Source organism: Phyllobates terribilis, unplaced genomic scaffold, assembly GCF_046119375.1.
Source record: "Phyllobates terribilis strain yellow unplaced genomic scaffold, ASM4611937v1 Scaffold_7__3_contigs__length_470593459, whole genome shotgun sequence".
NCBI lineage: Eukaryota > Metazoa > Chordata > Amphibia > Anura > Dendrobatidae > Phyllobates > Phyllobates terribilis.
This window is the reverse complement of record NW_027362767.1, coordinates 24,561,054-24,580,896: the sequence shown is the minus strand read 5'-3', so window position 1 is coordinate 24,580,896 and position 19,843 is coordinate 24,561,054. Positions and strand designations below refer to the sequence as shown.

Genomic DNA, 19,843 nt, shown 5'->3' with positions numbered 1-19,843 from the left:
GGGCCCTCACTAGGCAATACACACTAACGGCAGCTTGACAGGCTTCACCGATCTTATGGCGCCGGCACACCTTAACCTCTAACTGGGCTCCCTGAATCTAGCTAGCAGGAGCCTCGTGCTCCACTGCTAAACTATTAACTGAGTTCTCTAGACTAGACTGAGCTCCACTTCAGACTGACCTCTCTTAGGCTTCTCTACTGCAGGAACTCTTCAGAGGAACAGAACTTCCTAGCTCCACCTTCCCTATTTATATCCCTAACGGGCTCCCTCTGCTTGTCTGAGGGGGAAGGTGGAGATGTGTGAATGTTTATGGGGGCCTCTTGTGGAGGATTCCATAAATGCACTCTTCTAGGATCTGAGATACCAAGCGCAGCTGGGCGTCACAGATGCTATTGACTACGAGGATAGGTTGCGCCTTCCTGGACAGAGACAGGGTACTGGAAGCACGTCAACAACTGCATCCTCAACCACAACTCTGCCTCTGACCACAAGTCGTAGTGGCTCTTCAGGTCGCATGGGCTCTAAGCCTTGCATAGCCTGGGCTTTTTTTCAGATCGATAAGGATGACCCAACACGTGCTATCTGTAATATTTGTCACCAAAAGCTAAGTAGAGGCCAAAAAATCCATAGTTTGAGTACTTCATGCATGAACCGTCACATGGATATGAAGCATAAGTTGCAGTGGGAAGCTCACTGTGCTACAATGCGGCCTAGCGGGCCGGGCCAACCACCGTCTGCCCCATCTTGTGCATCTGCGGCCTCTTCATCCTCTGTGACTGGGGGGACAGCAGTTACACATGTTTTTGGACACAGACCTGCCACCTCTTTTCCCGCAACAGTCAGTGTGATTGGCAGGTCATCATTTCATTTGGAAGTGGAAACACCAGCTGGTGTTGAGCGCTCTCCGGCATCGAGAGCACCACCTTTGGATCAAGGCAACCTAACTTTTCCACCTGCATCTTCCTCACAGACCGGCAGTTTGCCGGGGACACCCTACCAACCTCGTCTAAGCACAACAGCCAGCCCTCGGTCCCTCAGATGTGGACAAGTAAAAGATCATTTCCTCCAAGCCATGACAAAGCTAAGAGGTTGAATTTCACCATCTGCAAGCTGTTGGCTACAGAAATGCTGCCTTTCCGCCTAGTGGACACAGAGGATTTTCGAGACCTTATGTCCGTCGCAGTGCCCCAGTACCAGATGCCCAGTCGGCATACTTCTCAAAGAAATGTGTGCCTGCGCTACACCAGCATGTCGCACACAACATCACCGCTTCTTTGAGAAACTCTGTGTGTGACAGGGTGCATTTCACCACAAACACTTGGACGAGTAGGCATGGACAGGTCGCTGACTGGGCACTGGGTAACTATGGTGACAGCAGGACAAGGGGCTGCTGTCCAAGTCTTGCCGTCCCCACGAGTTGTACGTCAATCCTCTTTATCTAGAAGTTCCTCCACTGCTTCTGCCTCCTCAACCTCCTCTCGGTCCTCCACCTGCACCCTAAGCCTGTCTGGTAATGACACCCGCTTTCTAACTGCGCAGAAGGAATCCTGCACACCTCCTTACTATGCTGGCAGCAGTGCTCAAAGGCATCAGGCAGTGTTTACTTTGAAATGTCTGGGAAATGTGAGTCACACAGCTGAGGAGTTGTGGTCATCTCTGGAGTCCCAGTTTCATGAATGGTTGTCTCCACTTGACCTGCCACCAGGAAAGGCCATGTGCGACAATGCTGCAAACCTGGGTGCGGCCCTACGCCAGGGCAATGTCACACACGTGCCTTGTATGGCTCACGCGTTGAACCAGGTTGTCCAGCAATTTTTAGCCCAATATCCCGGACTAGATGGCCTTCTGCAGAGGGCACGGTCGCTGTGTGCTCACTTCCGCCGTTCGCATCCCGCAGCTCAATGACTTACATCTCTACAGAAGTCGCTGGGCTTGCCAGTTCACCGGTTGAAATGCGATGTGCCGACATGGTGGAATTCAACTCTGCACATGTTGCAGCGACTGTGGCTGAACCGACAACCCTGGTGCAATACGTTCTGACGTATAGCCTGGGCCAACGAGATCTAGAGGTGGGGCAAATCACGCTGCAGGAGTGGTCTCAGATCAGGGACCTATGAAGTTGACGCGCCCCCTTGGCCGTGTGGTACCCGGAGCCGGGCCGGTAGATGCTGGTGGTTGTAGTCGGAGGCCCAGTCCGTGACCCAGGGCGGTCAATCCAAGGGTAATTTGTATATATGGGTTTTATAATGTCCGACTACGCCACCTGTGGAGTTCGGCCAAAGGGGCCGCCGCTGTGGAACAGTCCTCTGAAGCTAGTGATTTTGCAGCAATGGTATTATTACTCCCCACAGGAAGAGTGTAGCTTCAGGGCAGTGTGGGTGGATGATGGTGGTTGTAGTGCAGGGAGTCAGTAATGAACACAGAGTCCGTGTTATGCAGTCCCAAGATCTTTACTCACAGTTGTTGCAGTCCAGATTACAGGTACCAGAGCAATCTCCCCCATCGTGCTGTGCATACTCAGTGAGGGGCTCAGTCCACCCCCAGATAGCTCCAGAGTACTTAGCAGGACCCCCTTCTGTGTGTCCTTTCTCTGGCCTTCTCCCTGCACCTCACACCCAGTGACACTTCTATCCGGTATCCTCGGGCCTTGGCGGGCGACGTGTGTTCCGTCCCCTGGGTCCTATGTGGCTACCTTCTTAGTGAGACTGGTGTGGACTTTTGCCTGCAGTACATGAAATGCTGCAGCCTCTGGTTTCTAGTTGAGCCTTGCTGTTTCTCCACTAGTTGAGTGACCAGTTCCCCTTATCTGGCCTGACCACTCTACCTCCTGGTAGCAGCAGGCGTACGGGTGGCCTTCTGCACGGCCCGTACCCTTAGGGTCCCTTCAGTTCCTGGAGCCTTCCTGCTCCCACTGCTCTCTTCTCTCCTTCAGTCCTGGGCCTCCCAGGCTAGGCCCGCCTCCGGAGCAGAGCTCATGCAGAGCCTCTGCTCCTGTCACTTCTCCCCCTCTGACTGGCTTGCTCCTTCTAAGATGGCTTCCTATTTGTACTCTCCCTGTCATGTGCTTCCCTAAGCTGCTTTCTCCACCCACACCCACTACATAGGACCCTCTCGCCAGCTAGGGACCTGGGACTGTGCTCTCCCTTAGAAGCAATCTCGCCCTACCCCCACTGTGGGCATGTGTTGGATGCAGGTGTTAGGGTCCCGAGCCATACTCCTTCCTTACCTGAGAGTGAGATACCACACCTCTGGGTGAGATGCAGTACCTCTGTGGCGACTGAACCCTCAGGGGCGCTACACACCCTTCTGCACAGTTTTGAAATGGCGACGAAGATGTTTAGTGCTGACGATGCCAATCAGCATGACTATTCCGGTTATTTACATGCTGGAGCACACGTTAAACAGAATTCAGAGTCAGGTGGTGGGACAAGAGGAGGTGGAGGAAGTAGAGGAGGAGTTGTATGCGGAAGGGATAACATCTCCAAGGTCCAGACCGTCGGCAGCACCAAGGCGGCAGGCATGGGAGGGTGGGGGAGAGGGATTAACCAGGGCGAATGGTAGCAGCCAAACTGTTGAGGAAGGTGCAGGAGCCGAGGAAGAAGTGGAGGACGAACTGGCGATGGGCATGGAAGACTCATCAGATGAGGGAGACCTTGATTTCATTTCTTTTGTGTGAGGTTGGGGGGAGAGGGCAGAGGAAGGAAGCATGATTCTTACCTCACTACCCACACAACAAGGACTTGGCCTTCAAGGTTGCGCAAGACACATTAGTGCCTTCTTGCTGCACTACCTGCAACATGACCCTTGGATTGTCAGAATTCGAAGTAATCCCGACTACTCGGTTGCCACACTCTTAGATCCCCGGTAGAAAAGTAAATTTGCCAAAATAATTCCTGCCATAGAAGGTGATTCATGCATGCAGGAGTATCAGCAGAGGCTGTAGCAGAATCTTACATGTGCTTTTCCACAAAACACCAGTGGGGCACATAGTGAATTTCACAGTTCTAACTTGCAAACCGTGGGACTGTCGAGTCTTCATCACTCAAACCATAACAGTAACACAGTTTCTGCTGGTAACAGCAATTTTGTGGAATCGTTTCATCACTTTTTTAGACCATCCTTTGCAAGGCCACAGGAGACAAGAAGTCTGACACATAGTCAACGCCTAGAGAGGATGGTACAGGAGTATCTCCAAGTGAACATTGAAGCTATGACTGTGTCACTGGACCCTTGCTCATTTTGGGATTCCAATCTGGAAAAATGTCCGGAGCTCGCCACTCACGCCTTGGAGATCTTGCAATGCTCTGCAGCCAGCGTTCTTTCTGAATGTGTGTTCAGCGCTGCTGGTGGTGTGCTGACAGATAAGCGCACGCGGCTGTCCACTGAGAATGTAGACAGACACGTTCATAAAGCTGAACAAATCATGGATCCGCAAGGACTTTTCTACCCCTGTGTCATCCTGGGGAGACTAAAAGCTTGAGCATTTGGTAAAATCACCTCAACAACCGTTTTAAGCAACTCTGAGGCAATTGATGCCACTTAAGTGGTGTCTGTGCCACAATTTTTGGATAAAATGGAGACTCTTTTTGGAGTCCCCTTGCCGTGTTTTACGTGACGTTGACATCGTCAATTCCAGGTGGGTTGGGTTGCCCCCCCCTTTTAACTTTAAGAAACTACATACACTATGGCTTGGGGTAATACAGATGGTTGAGTCTGAAGAGCTGTTTACTCAGAGGTCTGCTCCAAATCTACAGTGTCTGCTAGTCAGCATAGAATTTTTAACTGCATCTAGCCTAGGCAATACTTTGGGGATAGTAGCCCAGCTGCGAAGCCAGCTGCACCGCCTGTGCATCTAATAAGAATTTTTAAATGCATCTAGCCTAGGCAGACTGTGGGGACCCCCAACCAAACCCAGACGCTCAGCCACCCTACCACCCCCCTTTCCTTGACAATACAATAATGTAACTCTTACAACTGGATGGGTGAGGATCGGTCACAGCTTTATTAACTCTTTATACTCATTCCATTGGAAAGGCATTTTATTTCTAAAATAATTCAGCTTGTTGCAGCATGCCCTGTGTCTCCACACCGGCAAGTTGGCCAACAAGTGTAACTCTCCAACATGTCCTTTCTATCTCCAGGCCACGGAGGATCCTGCGTACTCGTATGCAGGACTCTGACCCCCATCCATCACTCTTAATGCTTGTTCCACTACGTCCTGGAGTCCTGACAGGAATATGTCCAGTCCAATATCCATTAAGTGAACACCGTCGGGCCGTATGAGGCCTGCTTTATCTCCTTCCAGTTGTCGGTGTTGTATCACTACACCGCCTCTGTCTCTTTCAAATTTTTCCATACGAATATTTATTACCCGCCTTGTCCGTTCGATGGCCATGATGTCTCGCGCATCTTGCCATACCGCTATCGGCACAATCTCTGACCATACTATAGTTAGTTTTGTGAAAAATTCTCTGAATTTCTCAGTGTCTAGTTTCATTATTGCCATTAGTTATACGCTCTTGTGATGACCTAGGTCGTTTCACCCGTCCTGTATAACTAAGATGACCGGACCTCTTGCCTCTCTCCCTACCTTGATTACCTCCATTAGTACCTGTGGCCATTGCAGGCCTTTAATACCTCTCCAGTTGAAATATGTGTTATGAAACTCTAACGTCCTCCCGCCTGGGCGGACTTTCGCCCTTTTTTCTGCCCAATATATATACGAGTGGCCTATCATCCACACTGTTGGCTTACAGTCACCTGTAAAAGAAACAAACCACGATAGGATAACAAGTCCGGTCTTATGTATGTCGCCAAACATGTGGATCGCCATCTCCTTATCCTCTGAACTTCCGTTTCTGACAGTCCTACTCTTGCTGCTTCCATGGCCGCGCCTATGCGGAATGAGTGTGTCCCATAATCTTTGGGGTGGTTCCCTGCCGATGTTATGCATTTATTAAATATAGCTTGGAACTGGTATCTTGATAATGGCATTCCATCAATGTGTGATAGGAAGAAATTACTTTGTGATCTGATGGTTATATATGTTTTTACTATTGGTACCCGACTCAGTGTACCGTTTGTGGGTTGTAGAAGTACCCAAGTGCCCCTGCCCACTGAAAATGTTTTCGATTGGCGTATGCGTAGACGTATTTCATTATTGGCTATGAATACGTCCTCGTGTAATAAGCCTCCACTGTTGGTAATTTTGGATTGAGGGACTAATTTGCTTATGCATAGCGCCCCGAAGAAGGCGATCGCAAATGCAGTAGACAGTAGTGTTGCTTCAAATTGTGAGTGTCATGTTAATGGTGTTAGGGATATGATATTAGAAATCAGTTTTAGTGACACGGGACGGGACGTCTACACTCCTGACTTGGCTGACCCCTTTTCCACCCTTTTATGGATTGTCTGATGATGAATCTCTTTGTCACATCTCCCCAATTCAGTAGTTAGAAGTGAAATGCTACTCCAGTCAGACACCGCTGCGCTGACGCCCCTGATATGCCCCTCATCATTAGCTGGTGGAGAAATTCTATGGTGACTTGTAATCTGGCTTGTTCACATTGGTCAACCCGTCTGCCTGCTACTAGTCGTGTCCACTCTTCCCATGCCTTACCGTATTCTTGCCACGTCGACGGGGCAACTTACGCTCTGATTAATGGCATCAACTTTTCGCCACTAGATCCCATAGGGAGGGCAACTGTTGCCCGATGGGTCGGCGTTGAGAAGGAGCTCTGTGAAAATCTGCCAATTGAATTGTGATAAAGCGTTAGCAGCAGCTTTAGACCCCTCAGCATCGTGGCTAGCGCGTACCCATACATTGTGTTTTAGGCAGAGGAATGCTAGCCGGCGTAGTAGGCCTAGCACTGGGAGAGACGATGATGCCATCTTATTAATGCAGTGCACTAGGCTGGTGTTTTTTGTTATGAAGCGTATATTTTTGTTAGCCTGGCGCGCGCCCCATATTTCTATTGCTACCACTATTGGGAAGAAAATGATTATTAATTTCAAAGCTGGTGGAGCTTGGTATAGATGGCCTAATACAATGAGTAACACACACTGCTACTATGCCCAAAATTATTTTCCAGGCAAGATGCAGTTAAAAATTATTAGTAATTTGAAAGCTGGTGGAGCTTAGTATAGATGGCCTAATAGAATGAGTACCACACACTACTACTATGCCCAAAATTATTTTCCAGACAAGATGCAGGTAAAAATTATTTGTAATTTGCAAGCTGGTGGAGCTTAGTATAGATGGCCTAATAGAATGAGCACCACACACTTCTACTATGCCCAAAACTATTTTCCAGACAAGATGCAGGTAAAAATTATTTGTAATTTGCAAGCTGGTGGAGCTTAGTATAGATGGCCTAATAGAATGAGTACCACACACTGCTACTATGCCAAAAGTATTTTCCGAGCTACATGCAGCTAAAAATTATTTGTAATTTGCAAGCTGGTGGAGCTTAGTATAGATGAACTAATAGAATAAGTCCCACACACTGCTACAGACCAAAATTATTTTCCGAGCTAGATGCAGCTAAAAATTATTTGTAATTTGCAAGATGGTGGAGCTTAGTATAGATGGACTAATAGAATAAGTCCCCCACACTGCTACAGGCCCCAAATTATTTTCCAGGCAAGATGCAGGTAAAAATTATTAGTAATTTGAAAGCTGGTGGAGCTTAGTATAGATGGCCTAATAGAATGAGTACCACACACTGCTACTATGCCCAAAATTATTTTCCGAGCTAGATGCAGCTAAATATTATTTGTAATTTGAAAGCTGGTGGAGCTTAGTATATATGGACTAATAGAATAAGTCCCACACACTGCTACAAGCCCAAAATTATTTTCCGAGCTAGATGCAGCTAAAAATTATTTGTAATTTCAAAGCTGGTGGAGCTTGGTATAGATGGCATAATACAATGTGTACCACACACTACTACTATGCACAAAATTATTTTCCAGGCTAGATGCAGCTAAAAATTATTTGTAATTTGAAAGCTCGTGGAGCTTAGTATAGATGGCCTAGTAGAATGAGTACCACACACTGCTACTATGCCCAAAATTATTTTCCAGGCAAGATGCAGCTAAAAATTATTAGTAATTTGAAAGCTGGTGGAGCTTAGCATAGATGGCCTAATAGAATGAGTACCACACACTGCTACTATGCCCAAAATTATTTTCCAGACAAGATGCAGGTAAAAATTGTTTGTAATTTGCAAGCTGGTGGAGCTTAGTATAGATGGCCTAATAGAATGAGTACAACACACTGCTACTATGCCCAAAATTATTTTCCAGACAAGATGCAGCTAAAAATCATTTGTAATTTGCAAGCTGGTGGAGCTTAGTATAGATGGCCTAATAGAATGAGTACCACACACTGCTACTATGCCCAAAATTATTTTCCGAGCTAGATGCAGCTAAAAATTATTTGTAATTTGCAAGCTGGTGAAGCTTAGTATAGATGGACTAATAGAATAAGTACCACACACTGCTACTATGCCCAAAATTATTTTCTAGGCAAGATGCAGCTAAAAATTATTTGTAATTTTCAAGCTGGTGGAGGTTAGTATAGATGGCCTAATATAATGATGCTATGCCCAAAGGGTTTTACTTGGCTAGTTGCAGTAAAAAAAATTGTATTCTATACACAGTTGGTGTAGCTTGTGTGGTGCCCCTGAGGGTTCGACCGCCACAGGAATGCTGCACTTCTTCAATGGAGTGTGGTGTTCCTCCTCTGAGGTAAGTCCAGTGTGATGGTAGTAATCTAGCCTTTTACATCCAACACCACATTTCTCCACCAGAGGGAGCTAGTATGCACTAGATGCTGCTCCCCTGGTTACAGGGAGACTGGGGAACACAAAGTGGTAGGAACCAGTTAGTGGGTGTGGGTGGAGGAACAGTTAGTTTGTGACACTTCTAATTTGATATTTAATAGAATGCCATCTTGGATCTTGGTCCTCCTGTCCGGTCTACTGGCGGATGATCTGACCTGTGTGGTCTCGGACAGTGTGTCTGTCAAGTGGTCGTGCTGTGTGCTGTCAAATACTGTGTGTAATGTGACTTCCCTCCGGGAGCGCAGATCCTGTGTGGGCCTGCACCGGCATGGGACGCAGCCCTCGTACCCCAATCTTAGGGACGAGAGGTATTGTGCAGACAAGGAATGTCTCAACCCGGCCAAGGACCAGGATCAAGAAGGCCCGGGAGCTTTAGAGTGTGGCTCCCTAGCAAATGGGTCCTGGGGAGGATGCAGACAGAGCGGAGCAGGCCACCTGTCCTCGCCTACCTGATCTATTCAGAGGGATTCCAGCTGCGAGAGGGGTACCGGCCCCTGACACCCGACCTCGTACTCTACGTCCAGGACGGGAAAGTCCGGTTAGGCCCTGAGGATCCCGCCGGGCCTCGGATGGAGAGGAATTGCCACCCGAGCCCTACACCTGAGAGGAGCTCAGAGGGAGACCTGGCCTATCTACTACACACGCACAGACGGGAAAGGGTGAAGTCTGTAGTGCAGGAAAACTCTGGTGTAGGGTCGCTACCAAACACTGGACTTCCTCGGAGGTAGTCGGACCCCCGTCCCTGGTGGCCGCAGGACTCCGCGAGGAGCAGGGAGAAGTCTTGCGCTGCTTAAGAGAACTGTGAGTAAAGCCTTGGAAATTCATCCCTATGGCCTCCGGACTGTTCATTACGCGCCATACCACGCGACTCGGTGCCCGCACTCTCACACTACTACCCCCCTTCATCCCGCCTTGCCTGCCCTGAGGCCATGCTCTGCCTGTGGGGAGCAGCGAGAACTTTAGCCGCCGTGACAACGGGCCTCAGCGGACTGTAGCGGCACTGGTGGCGCATCACCAGACACCACAGGTGGCGTAGTCGACAATTACCACTCAGCACGGAAAGCCCTAACATAATTTTTTAATGTGACGGCCCTGGGCACGGAATGGGTCCAGGCCACGACTGCATCCCCCTTCTCAACATCTGACCCGGCTTCGAGTACCCCATCTTCCCAGGGCAGGGCTGAGAGCGTCACACTTGCAACACAGATACGTTACTCCACTGACTAACACACACTGCAAGAGGCCAAAAAGGATTTGCTTAGCTAGATTTAGCCAAATGCTGTGAAAAACACTTGCACAGCACTGGCACAGACCTGCCTGGCAAAAAGTCCTAGGAAATGCTGTAACCTAGCCCTGAAAAGGACTGCAATCACAACTATTCCGTACTCCCAAGCTATCTGTAGATTTGTGCGAAAATTGGCTTGAAATTAACAAGGTATAGCGCACACAGCAACAGCGGTGCCGTCTAACACGCAGCTGCAGCAGTGAGAAAATGGTGGCGACGGGGAAAATGGCTGGGTCTTATAGGGCAAGGACATGTGACATACACTGCCAATGACACATGCCCTTGCTTGTGTGAAAAAAAGCACTTCGCTCCGTGTGTGCGCTGCTGATAGGCTGACAGATTGCACCTCCCCACTGTAAATGCGGGAAAGAGGAAAAAAAATGGAGATCTTCATTATTCCTGCAGAGATCCATCCCCTGCCCCTCCCCCCGCCCCGCTGTACACTCAAACTGCATATTAACTTTGATTATCAGCATTACTGTGAAAAAATCCAGTTATGATTTTGGTTCACGAACAGTTATCGAACATACCCTCGAACAGCCGAATTTTTTTCAAATCGTTCGTGTTCGCCGAACGGCTCGAACACCGCCCAAAACAGCTCGAATTTGAGATTGGCGAACAGTTCGATTCGAACAACGCTCATCTCTAGTTACAGTGACACACACAGGCTGCAACCTTGAAGATTTCCATGGGAAACTCAGCTCTGCCCCATCGGTATGTGGGTCCTGCATCATCAGGTGCGGACGAGCTCTCACCTTCTCTTTACAGGTCAATTGCTCATGTGATCTCTGTTCACCATAATCGCACATCAGGGATAAATGTGATAAATCTTACATTAATGTCCGATTTTCATCCACATCTGTATAATTTGTTTTTAGCTCTTATTATAGTTCACAAGATTAAATGTATCCATAAAAATCGGATGCTACACAGCTGATCTGTACGGGATCTGATTTTTTACTGCATTTATAGATTTGAATAGTCGAGTCTCATCTGAAATACAGAAGATCCTCATGTACACTGCGGGGTTTTTTCACGTTGACATTTATTTGTCAAAAAAAAAAAGGTTAGCGAAACAGTCCAATTAATTAACATGGGTCTGAGCGCTGTCAGTTTATCTCACGGACCAAAAGTACTCTTGTGTGAACGTGGCCTTATTTGCAGTCTAGCGGGTGGATCGTGGGGAGAGCAAATGGATCATTTTCTATTTTCGGAATTGCACCGTAAAATAAACATCTATTTAAAAAAAAAACAACTAGGATTCCCAGGATCCTGGACCCTCATTAAGGAACATGACTCTTGATAACATACGGTGTATCTGATTGTAGGACCCCCTCATCTGTCAATTTAGCATCTCCTAATAGGACAAAAAGCGGTTACTGAATAGAGTTTGAGGCTATAAATTGGTCATAAAATAATTGCAGGAGGCATCTGTGACCTAATGTATTGCCCATAATTGAGGTTTCAGCATAAAAAGATAAAAAATCCCTTTAAATTGCATAAAACCTCTACAATCAGTTACAAGATAGAAATGTAACAGCTTCTAGGAGAAACGATGACAATGTATCACTCACCTGCAGCCGGATGTCAGATGTGAAGACTTCTCCTCTATATATAGGAGGATATATCCTGATATTATACAATCAGATGATTGTTGTTCTTCCTGCAGGTAAAATAAACAGTAAATGCTCCATTATCATCCTGTCAATTTCTGCAAATTTCATCATAAATATTACAGTGGTTGTGCAGATCAGACAATGGATTAATAGACTGCGGAGATCCTTCTATTTCAGCAGTCGGGTCACACAGGGTCATCAGACTGATAAAAGATCCTGTGTGGTCCCAGGATGTGTAAATAATGACCCCCAGTGTACAGTGGCACGGGCACAGACATTACCTCTCTGGTCTGTTTTTATGTGATGATTCAGTAATAATATATAGTACAGACCAAAAGTTTGGACACACCTACTCATTTAAAGATTTTTCTGTATTTTCATGACTATGAAAATAGTAAATTCACACTGAAGGCATCAAAACTATGAATTACCACATGTGGAATTATATACTTAACAAAAAAGTGTGAAACAACTGAAAATATGTCTTATATTCTAGGTTCTTCAAAGTAGCCACCTTTTTCTTTGATGACTGCTTTGCACACTCTTGGCATTCTCTTGATGAGCTTCAAGAGGTAGTCACCGGAAAAGGTTTTCACTTCACAGGTGTGCCCTGTCAGGTTTAATAAGTGGGATTTCTTGCCTTATAAATGGGGTTGGGACCATCAGTTGTGTTGTGCAGAAGTCTGGTGGATACACAGCTGATAGTCCTACTGAAAAGACTGTTAGAGTTTGTATTATGGCAAGAAAAAAGCAGCTAAGTAAAGAAAAACGAGTGGCCATCATTACTTTAAGAAATGAAGGTCAGTCAGTGCGAAAAATTGGGAAAACTTTGAAAGTGTCCCCAAGAGCAGTTGCAAACACCATCAAGCGATACAAAGAAACTGGCTCATATGAGGACCGCCCCAGGAAAGGAAGACCAAGGGTCACCTCTGCTTCTGAGGATGTTTATCCGAGTCACCAGCCTCAGAAATTGCAGGTTAACAGCAGCTCAGATTAGAGACCAGGTCAATTCCACACAGAGTTCTAGCAGCAGACACATCTCTTCAACAACTGTTAAGGGGAGACTTTGTGCAGCAGGCCTTCATGGTAAAATAGCTGCTAGGAAACCACTAAGGACAGGCAACAAGCAGAAGAGACTTGTTTAGGTTAAAGAACACAAGGAATGGACATTAGACCAGTGGAAATCTATGCTTTGGTCTGATGAGTCCAAATTTGAGATCTTTGGTTCCAACCACCGTGTCTTTGTTCGACGCAGAAAAGGTGAACGGATGGACTCTACATGCCTGGTTCCCACCGTGAAGCATGGAGGAGGTGGTGTGATGGTGTGGGGGTGCTTTGCTGGTGACACTGTTGGGGATTTATTCAAAATTGAAGGCATACTGAACCAGCATGGCTACCACAGCATCTTGCAGCGGCATGCTATTCCATCCGGTTTACGTTTAGTTGGACCATCATTTATTTTTCAACAGGACAATGACCCAAAACACATCTTCAGGCTGTGTAAGGGCTATTTGACCAAGAAGAAGAGTGATGGGGTGCTACGCCAGATGACCTGGCCTCCACAGTCACCAGACCTGAACCCAATCGAGATGGTTTGGGGTGAGCTGGACCACAGAGTGAAGGCAATAGGGCCAACAAGTGCTAAGCATCTCTGGGAACTCCTTCAAGATTGTTGGAAGACCATTTCCGGTGACTACCTCTTGAAGCTCATCAAGAGAATGCCAAGAGTGTGCAAAGCAGTCATCCAAGCAAAAGGTGGTTACTTTGAAGAACCTAGAATATAACATATTTTCAGTTGTTTCACACTTTTTTGTTAAGTATATAATTCCACTTGTGTTAATTCATAGTTTTGATGCCTTCAGTGTGAATGTACAATTTTCATAGTCATGAAAATACAGAAAAATCTTTAAATGAGAAGGTGTGTCCAAACTTGGTCAGTACTGTATTATACTGTATCTTATCAATGATGTGCCCTGTGTGAAATATTACAATGTCGCAGGATGACGCCCCTGGAGCGAGCCATAAAGTAATTATTGACGACTGGTATCATGACTCTAAAACTCTGCCAACAGCGATGGCCAATTGCCATGTGGTTTTTCTTCACAGTGATTCTTCTCTTGGGGTGTGTACATTTTCCTCTGTATCAAGCTGTCCAATCATAATCAGGTGGCATCACACAGGGGGGAAAAGGACACGCCCCTAAAAAGTGAGAAGAACCTGCCTTCACCTGTGAGATGTAATGACAGTCAGCCCTACCCTGAGCTCTGCAAGCACAGTGTGGTATATAGCAGAGCTGAGTGTCATTACACTTTCAGTTTTCATCTCATCTCAATTAGAATGAGGGGAGGGGATCTGAGCTGAGAGTGATTACAAACACTTCTGTAGTTCTCCTCTCACAAGGTTATTAGCTCTGTTGTGTCCTCCTGCCCCCACACTGACTGCCATGAAATTAAAGTTGAAGGTATTTGTAATTGTGGCGCCCCTGCGGGTCCAGTCGCCACAGAGGTACTGCATCTCAGCCAGAGGTGTGGTACCCCACTCTCGGGTAAGGATGGAGCACTACCTGGGACCCACACACACACATCCAACACCACATCACTCCAGTAGGGAAGGGCGTGATTGCTCCTGAGGGAGACCACAGTCCCAGTCCTTGTCTGAAGGAGGGAGCTAGGTAGAGGCGGTGGGTGGAGGAAGTAGTTTAGGGGAGCACACGAGGAAGGACTGAAGGTAGAGGGGACCACGTAGAGTGACAGTGACGTAGGTCACATGACAGACAGTATAAAAAGACTGGTAGAAACATCTAGAAGGGCGCAGTGAGTGAGGACCGTTGAGGAGTAGGGTCCAGACAGAGTGAGGACCCAGTCAGAGGGGCCCAGTAGGAGAGAGAACGAGAAGAGTGAGGGAGTCAGAGAAGGGTTCCAGAGACAGAGAAGGGATCCTAGAGGCACGGGAAGTGCGGAGTCCACCTTTGAGCACGACCGACCGTTGTCGGGAGAAGGGATCAGGTCACAGTAGGGGACCGGCCCCAGACTAGTGGAGGACTGCAAGACTCAGCAAACCGGAGGCTGCAGTATCTCTAAGTGCCGTAGCCAAAACCACACACATTCGCTGAAAAGGTGGCCATATAGGACCAAGGGGACAGAGTGGACCGCACCACTGGCTGGGGACACTGTGTGTGAGATGCAGGGCAGGAGGGCGAAAGCCAGCGCAGAGAGAGACAACCTGGGAAAGGTACTCAAGAAGGGGGTCCCGATCAAGTGCACCCAAGTTATCTGAGAGTTTGCTGGATCACTTCCCCGGAGAACACAGGACTCGGTGGGTGCTTATAACCTGCTGGCAGTTGTAACCTGGAACATGATAAGAACTTGAGTAAAAACTTGAAGACTGCACCCTGCTGTGTCCTTGACTTAATTGCTGCATCACCTGCCTTGCACTACACCAACAACAAAGCTACCTCTTTAACTGCCCTGGGGCTTAGCCCTACCTGTGGAGAGATGAACCATCTCTGCTGCGTCACCAACTGCCCCAGTGGATCTGAACAGCAGCGGTGGCCACCTATAGCTGCATACCATGGGTGGCGTCACAAAACTTTATCCCCAAAACTTTATTCCCCTCTGTTATTGACAGCCCAGGGCCATGGACCGGGTCACGCCACCGTGACTATCCCAAAAGAACAGATCGGCCCAGCGCACAGTAGCCCACGGCCCCAGTGGGCGTGTCATAATCATATTAATCTCTGCTACGCTTCCCCTCCCCCCACAATGACTGCTGTAAGATTACTCAGTTCAGCTGTACTCTACACAGTAGGGGCAGAGATCAGGGCTCAGATCAGGGCTGTCTATCATTACATTTCACAGGAGAGCCATGTTCTTCTGACCTTCTTTAAACGTGTTCTTTTTTTGGCTTCATAACGCCTCCTGCTTATGATTGGTCCTTCCATTAAACTAAAACCCCTAATTCATAACTTAATTACACTTAAGGCTCTGAAGTCCTTTATGTATTCTTTTTAGTGAATTTGTGGCACCCTGCTGTTCACAGGTAGAGCAGGACCCAAAAGGGTGCATGGACAGACTTCTCCACAAGAGGCCCTCATTACAAACAAACACCTCCATCCTTCCACCTCATACCATAAGAGGGAGCCCGGATAGGGATATATATATATATGGAGGGTGGAGCCAGGCAGTCAGTGAGTTGTTTAGTCAGAGAGTGTGCCGCCACTGAGAGCAGTGAAGACGCAGCAGGTCTGCTGCTGTATTGAGGGCCCCGAGTGTGGCCGGAGGCAAGGAGGAGAGGAGAGAGCAGTTGAGGGGGCAGAGGAGCATCATAGGCTCACCCCAAGACACAAACCGGACACCGGGTCGGCGCCTACAGGGTCCTTTGTACCCAGTAGGGATCACCGGCATACCAGGAGGACTACAAGTCCCTGGTCGACCTGAAGCTAAACCCTTGATAGGACTAGGAACCACGAAGGCCCCGGCATCCAGGGATAGTGGTTGCCAGATAAAGGTCCTACTACCAAGCGACAGGTGAAGGAATAGCACGACACAGAAGCTAGGCCCAGTTGCAGGCTGGCCAGGAACTTAGAGAGAGGGAGACAGGGACCAGGAGGCCTTATAACCACTCACTGGGGAGAAGTCCTGAAGTACACCCTTCCTACCGAGTACCCTGGACCGTACCTGACATCCGTACCAGTAAAGGTACTGAAGTGAATCCCCTGTCTCTGTCAGTTACTTCTGCTGCACCGTCTCTCCTGCACTTCAACCCCCAGCATCACCACCATTTGCACTTACACTGCCCCGGGGGCCTGCTCAGCCTGTGGAGAGCAGAAACATCCCAGCAGCCATCCCATCACCTCCCCGAGGTCTGCAGCAGTGCCGGTAACCATTACCGGAAACCACAGGTGGCATCACGAGACAAACTGTACACTAAAACCCCTTTTTAAAGAGAGACCCAGAGTACGGGCTCGGGATCCGACTGCCGTGACCTCCTAAACAAGATAAAAGGCCCGGGTACCGAGTCCCCCTATACCCCCCTGGGTGACACAAATTCAGCATGAAATCTTCCCCGTCAGAGAGCTCCATAGTCTCACTGCTCTTACAGTAAAGAATCCTTTTCTATGTTGGAGTAAAAGATGCTCTCTGGTTATAGATATAGTCCTGGGTATAAGTTGATCATGGAAGAGATTCTGCACTGAGCTTTAAAGTATTTATACTTTCCATACTTAAATAACCCTGTTTTTGCCCATTGTTCTGGGTGCTGCAGTCCACCCTTTTCATTATTCCTTTAGTTGCCGCCTTTGAACCCCTTCAGCTCTGTGACGTGTTTCTTGTGGTCTGGGGCCATTAATTGTGCACAATATTCTATTTGCAAATATTAACTTGTAATGAGCAAATATAATAGTTCCTCAAGGAGGAGCCAAGATCTCTACACGTGAGGAGCTGTTATTGTGGTTCCTGGTGGTAAGTGTGCGCCAGGAGCGGAATATGAGATCTGCGCTCTACAGGTCAGCAGAGGGAGTTATACGCATTTCACGTTACTTTACTGCCTCCTTTACTGTCTGAAGCCCAGAAACACAGGACTCAGACAGAACCCTGACGGAGCCATTCAGTATAATGTGGCAAATGGAGCCCAAAGTCTGCAAGTCGGGACTCTGACATTTCTATAGTCAATAATGCCGCAGATATTTGCTTCCAGTTGACACATTGTATTGAATGGCTTTGTTGGTGTCGCATCTGAATTCCATTTTTCTGGGCTTCAGGCATTAACCCCTGATGGAGAAAAATAATTTGCAATTATAATGTGAAATAAATCTTACATGTTTGTGATTTGGATCCTCCTGAGATCATCAGGACCTCAAGAAAAGCAAAGTGCAATAGTGAGACTGGTGAACAAACTCATAAGGTGCCCAAATACACATGAAGGTGGCCATAACATCTAACCGTGGTTCCTCAGCCATACACCATACACATGCGCTCTCAGCTTGGATGAACATGAATATATATATATATATATATATATATATATATATATTATTTCTGCAGAGGGTGAACTTTTATGATTTTACCCACAGACACTAATAGGTTCTCCAATCATGAATGGATTGTGGTAAACTCATATTATTATATAGGAAACCTCAAAATCTTGTTTTCCCTAATGTCAGGTGGACGTCCTGCCTCTGCGGAGCCATAGTGGCCGGTGCCCTTCTCGCTGGTTCTGGTTTGGCACCTGATGCTAGAAGTGAAGCGAGTGGGAAACATCTGCTCCACTTTTGGGTTATCTAGAATTAACGCCTAATTTCTAATTCCTCTATATTCACAAACTGCTGGATTTATCTGGGGAAAACTAGTGTCGATTACCTGCTCACATGGGGGTGGGGGGCCGCTGCCAGTGGTCACAGGATCTAAGCCTTTCATTGACATGATCTATAACTCCATTCATAACACATAGCACATTATTAAACATCCATTTATAAAAATAGACCCCAGTGGTTCCTGGACCCTCGTTAAGGAACATAACACTAGATACCATATGGTTTATTTGATTGTAGGACCCCCTCATCTATCAATTTAACATCTCCCAAAAACACATGAAAAAGTTATTGAACTGAATGTGAGGCTATAAATCGCTTGTTAAATAATTGCGGGAGGCGTCCATGACCTAATGTATTGCCCTATAATTGAAGTTTCAGCATATAAAGATAAAAAAATCCCTTTAATTGCATAAAGACTCTACAATCAGTTACAAGACAGAAATGTAACAGCTTCTAGGAGTAACGATGACAATGTATCACTCACCTGCAGCCGCTCCAAGTGTCCGGATGTCAGGTGTGAAGACTTCTCCTCTATATATAGGAGGATATATCCTGATATTATATAATCGGACACGTGTTGTCCTAACACAGGAATCCATCCCTCAGGTAAGATCAAGGTAAATGCTCCAGTATCATCCTGCCAATTCCTGCAAATTTCATCACGTATGAGGAAATAAACATTACACTGTTTGTGCAGATCAGACAATGGATTAATAGTCTGCGGAGATCCTTCTATTCCAGCAGTCGGGTCACACAGGGTCATCACTACCATAATGTGTCCCAGTATGTGTAAAGTAATGGCCCCCAGAGTATAGTGCACGGGCGCAGACAACATCTCGTAAGAATTGACTTCTTAGCCGATCTCTTCCCGCTCGGGTCTATATTTATGGGATGATTTTATCTTATTGATGATGTGTGAGCAATGAGCCATTATACAATTATTGCGGGTGAGACACATGTGGTGGCCGGTAACATAAACCCGAAACTCTGCGCACCGCGATGGCCAAGTGCAGCACGGCATTGCTTCACAACCATTATCCCACCGATCAAAAAGTTTATTTTTATTTATTTCTATTACAAATTGTACAAAAAATATTGATTTTCTCTAGGTGAGATCATAGAGAGATAAAAGTCCTGGAATGGAAATCAGGGGAATCTCACTGTACTGCTACAATAAATTTTCTTTTATTAAAAGGGGGGAAATTGTAATGACTAACAGGGCGGTCGATCAATATTTTTTTTCATTAGACCAAATGAAAAATGATAAATAGGGAATAGTGTTGAGCAATCACTAAAATGCTCGGGTGCTCGAAGCTCGGGCCGAGCTCGCTGTGATACTCTGGTGCTCGACCCGAGCAACGAGCCCAATGTTAGTCTATGGGAGACCCGAGCATTTTTGCGGCAGCACCCCCGGCAGTCTGTAGAAAGCCTAAAAAGTGCCCAAAACAATAGTAACAGTGCTCAAATGACATGGGGACAGTATGGGCATCGCCCCAGGAATCATTTCTGACCCCCAGGTCACTGCTGTCAACAACGTGGTCAGAGGTATTAAGCCACTTTTACGGGCTCATAATAAAACTTTCAAAAACGAAACTGAAACTGCTTTTCTTTGAAATATGTTAAGGAACATCCTTTCCAGGGTAAAGACTTGTGTATAATGTAAAATAAATAATCAAAAACAAAAATACTTCTCCACACCTTGGGCTATGTTCACAAGTAGCATTTTTATGCGTTTTTGCACTTTTGTATTGCTTTCAACCGTGACAAATGCATTCACCCGGAAATG

The 19,843-nt window shown here is 46.9% G+C and overlaps 1 protein-coding gene across 1 annotated transcript in view; it reads right to left on the bottom strand.

The window, feature by feature from the left end:
- Positions 1-18,759, bottom strand: part of LOC141153486 (alpha-1-antitrypsin-like) — a 182,965-nt gene extending 164,206 nt beyond the window's left edge. The window contains exons 1-3 of the mRNA XM_073638319.1: positions 18,548-18,759; positions 11,706-11,800; positions 6,652-6,747 (exon numbers count right to left, since the gene is read on the bottom strand). Of these exons, the coding sequence (XP_073494420.1) occupies positions 6,652-6,692 (41 nt within the window). The 5' untranslated portion in view covers positions 6,693-6,747; positions 11,706-11,800; positions 18,548-18,759. The remainder of the gene's footprint in view (positions 1-6,651; positions 6,748-11,705; positions 11,801-18,547) is intronic.
- Between the last annotated feature and the right edge of the window lie 1,084 nt (positions 18,760-19,843).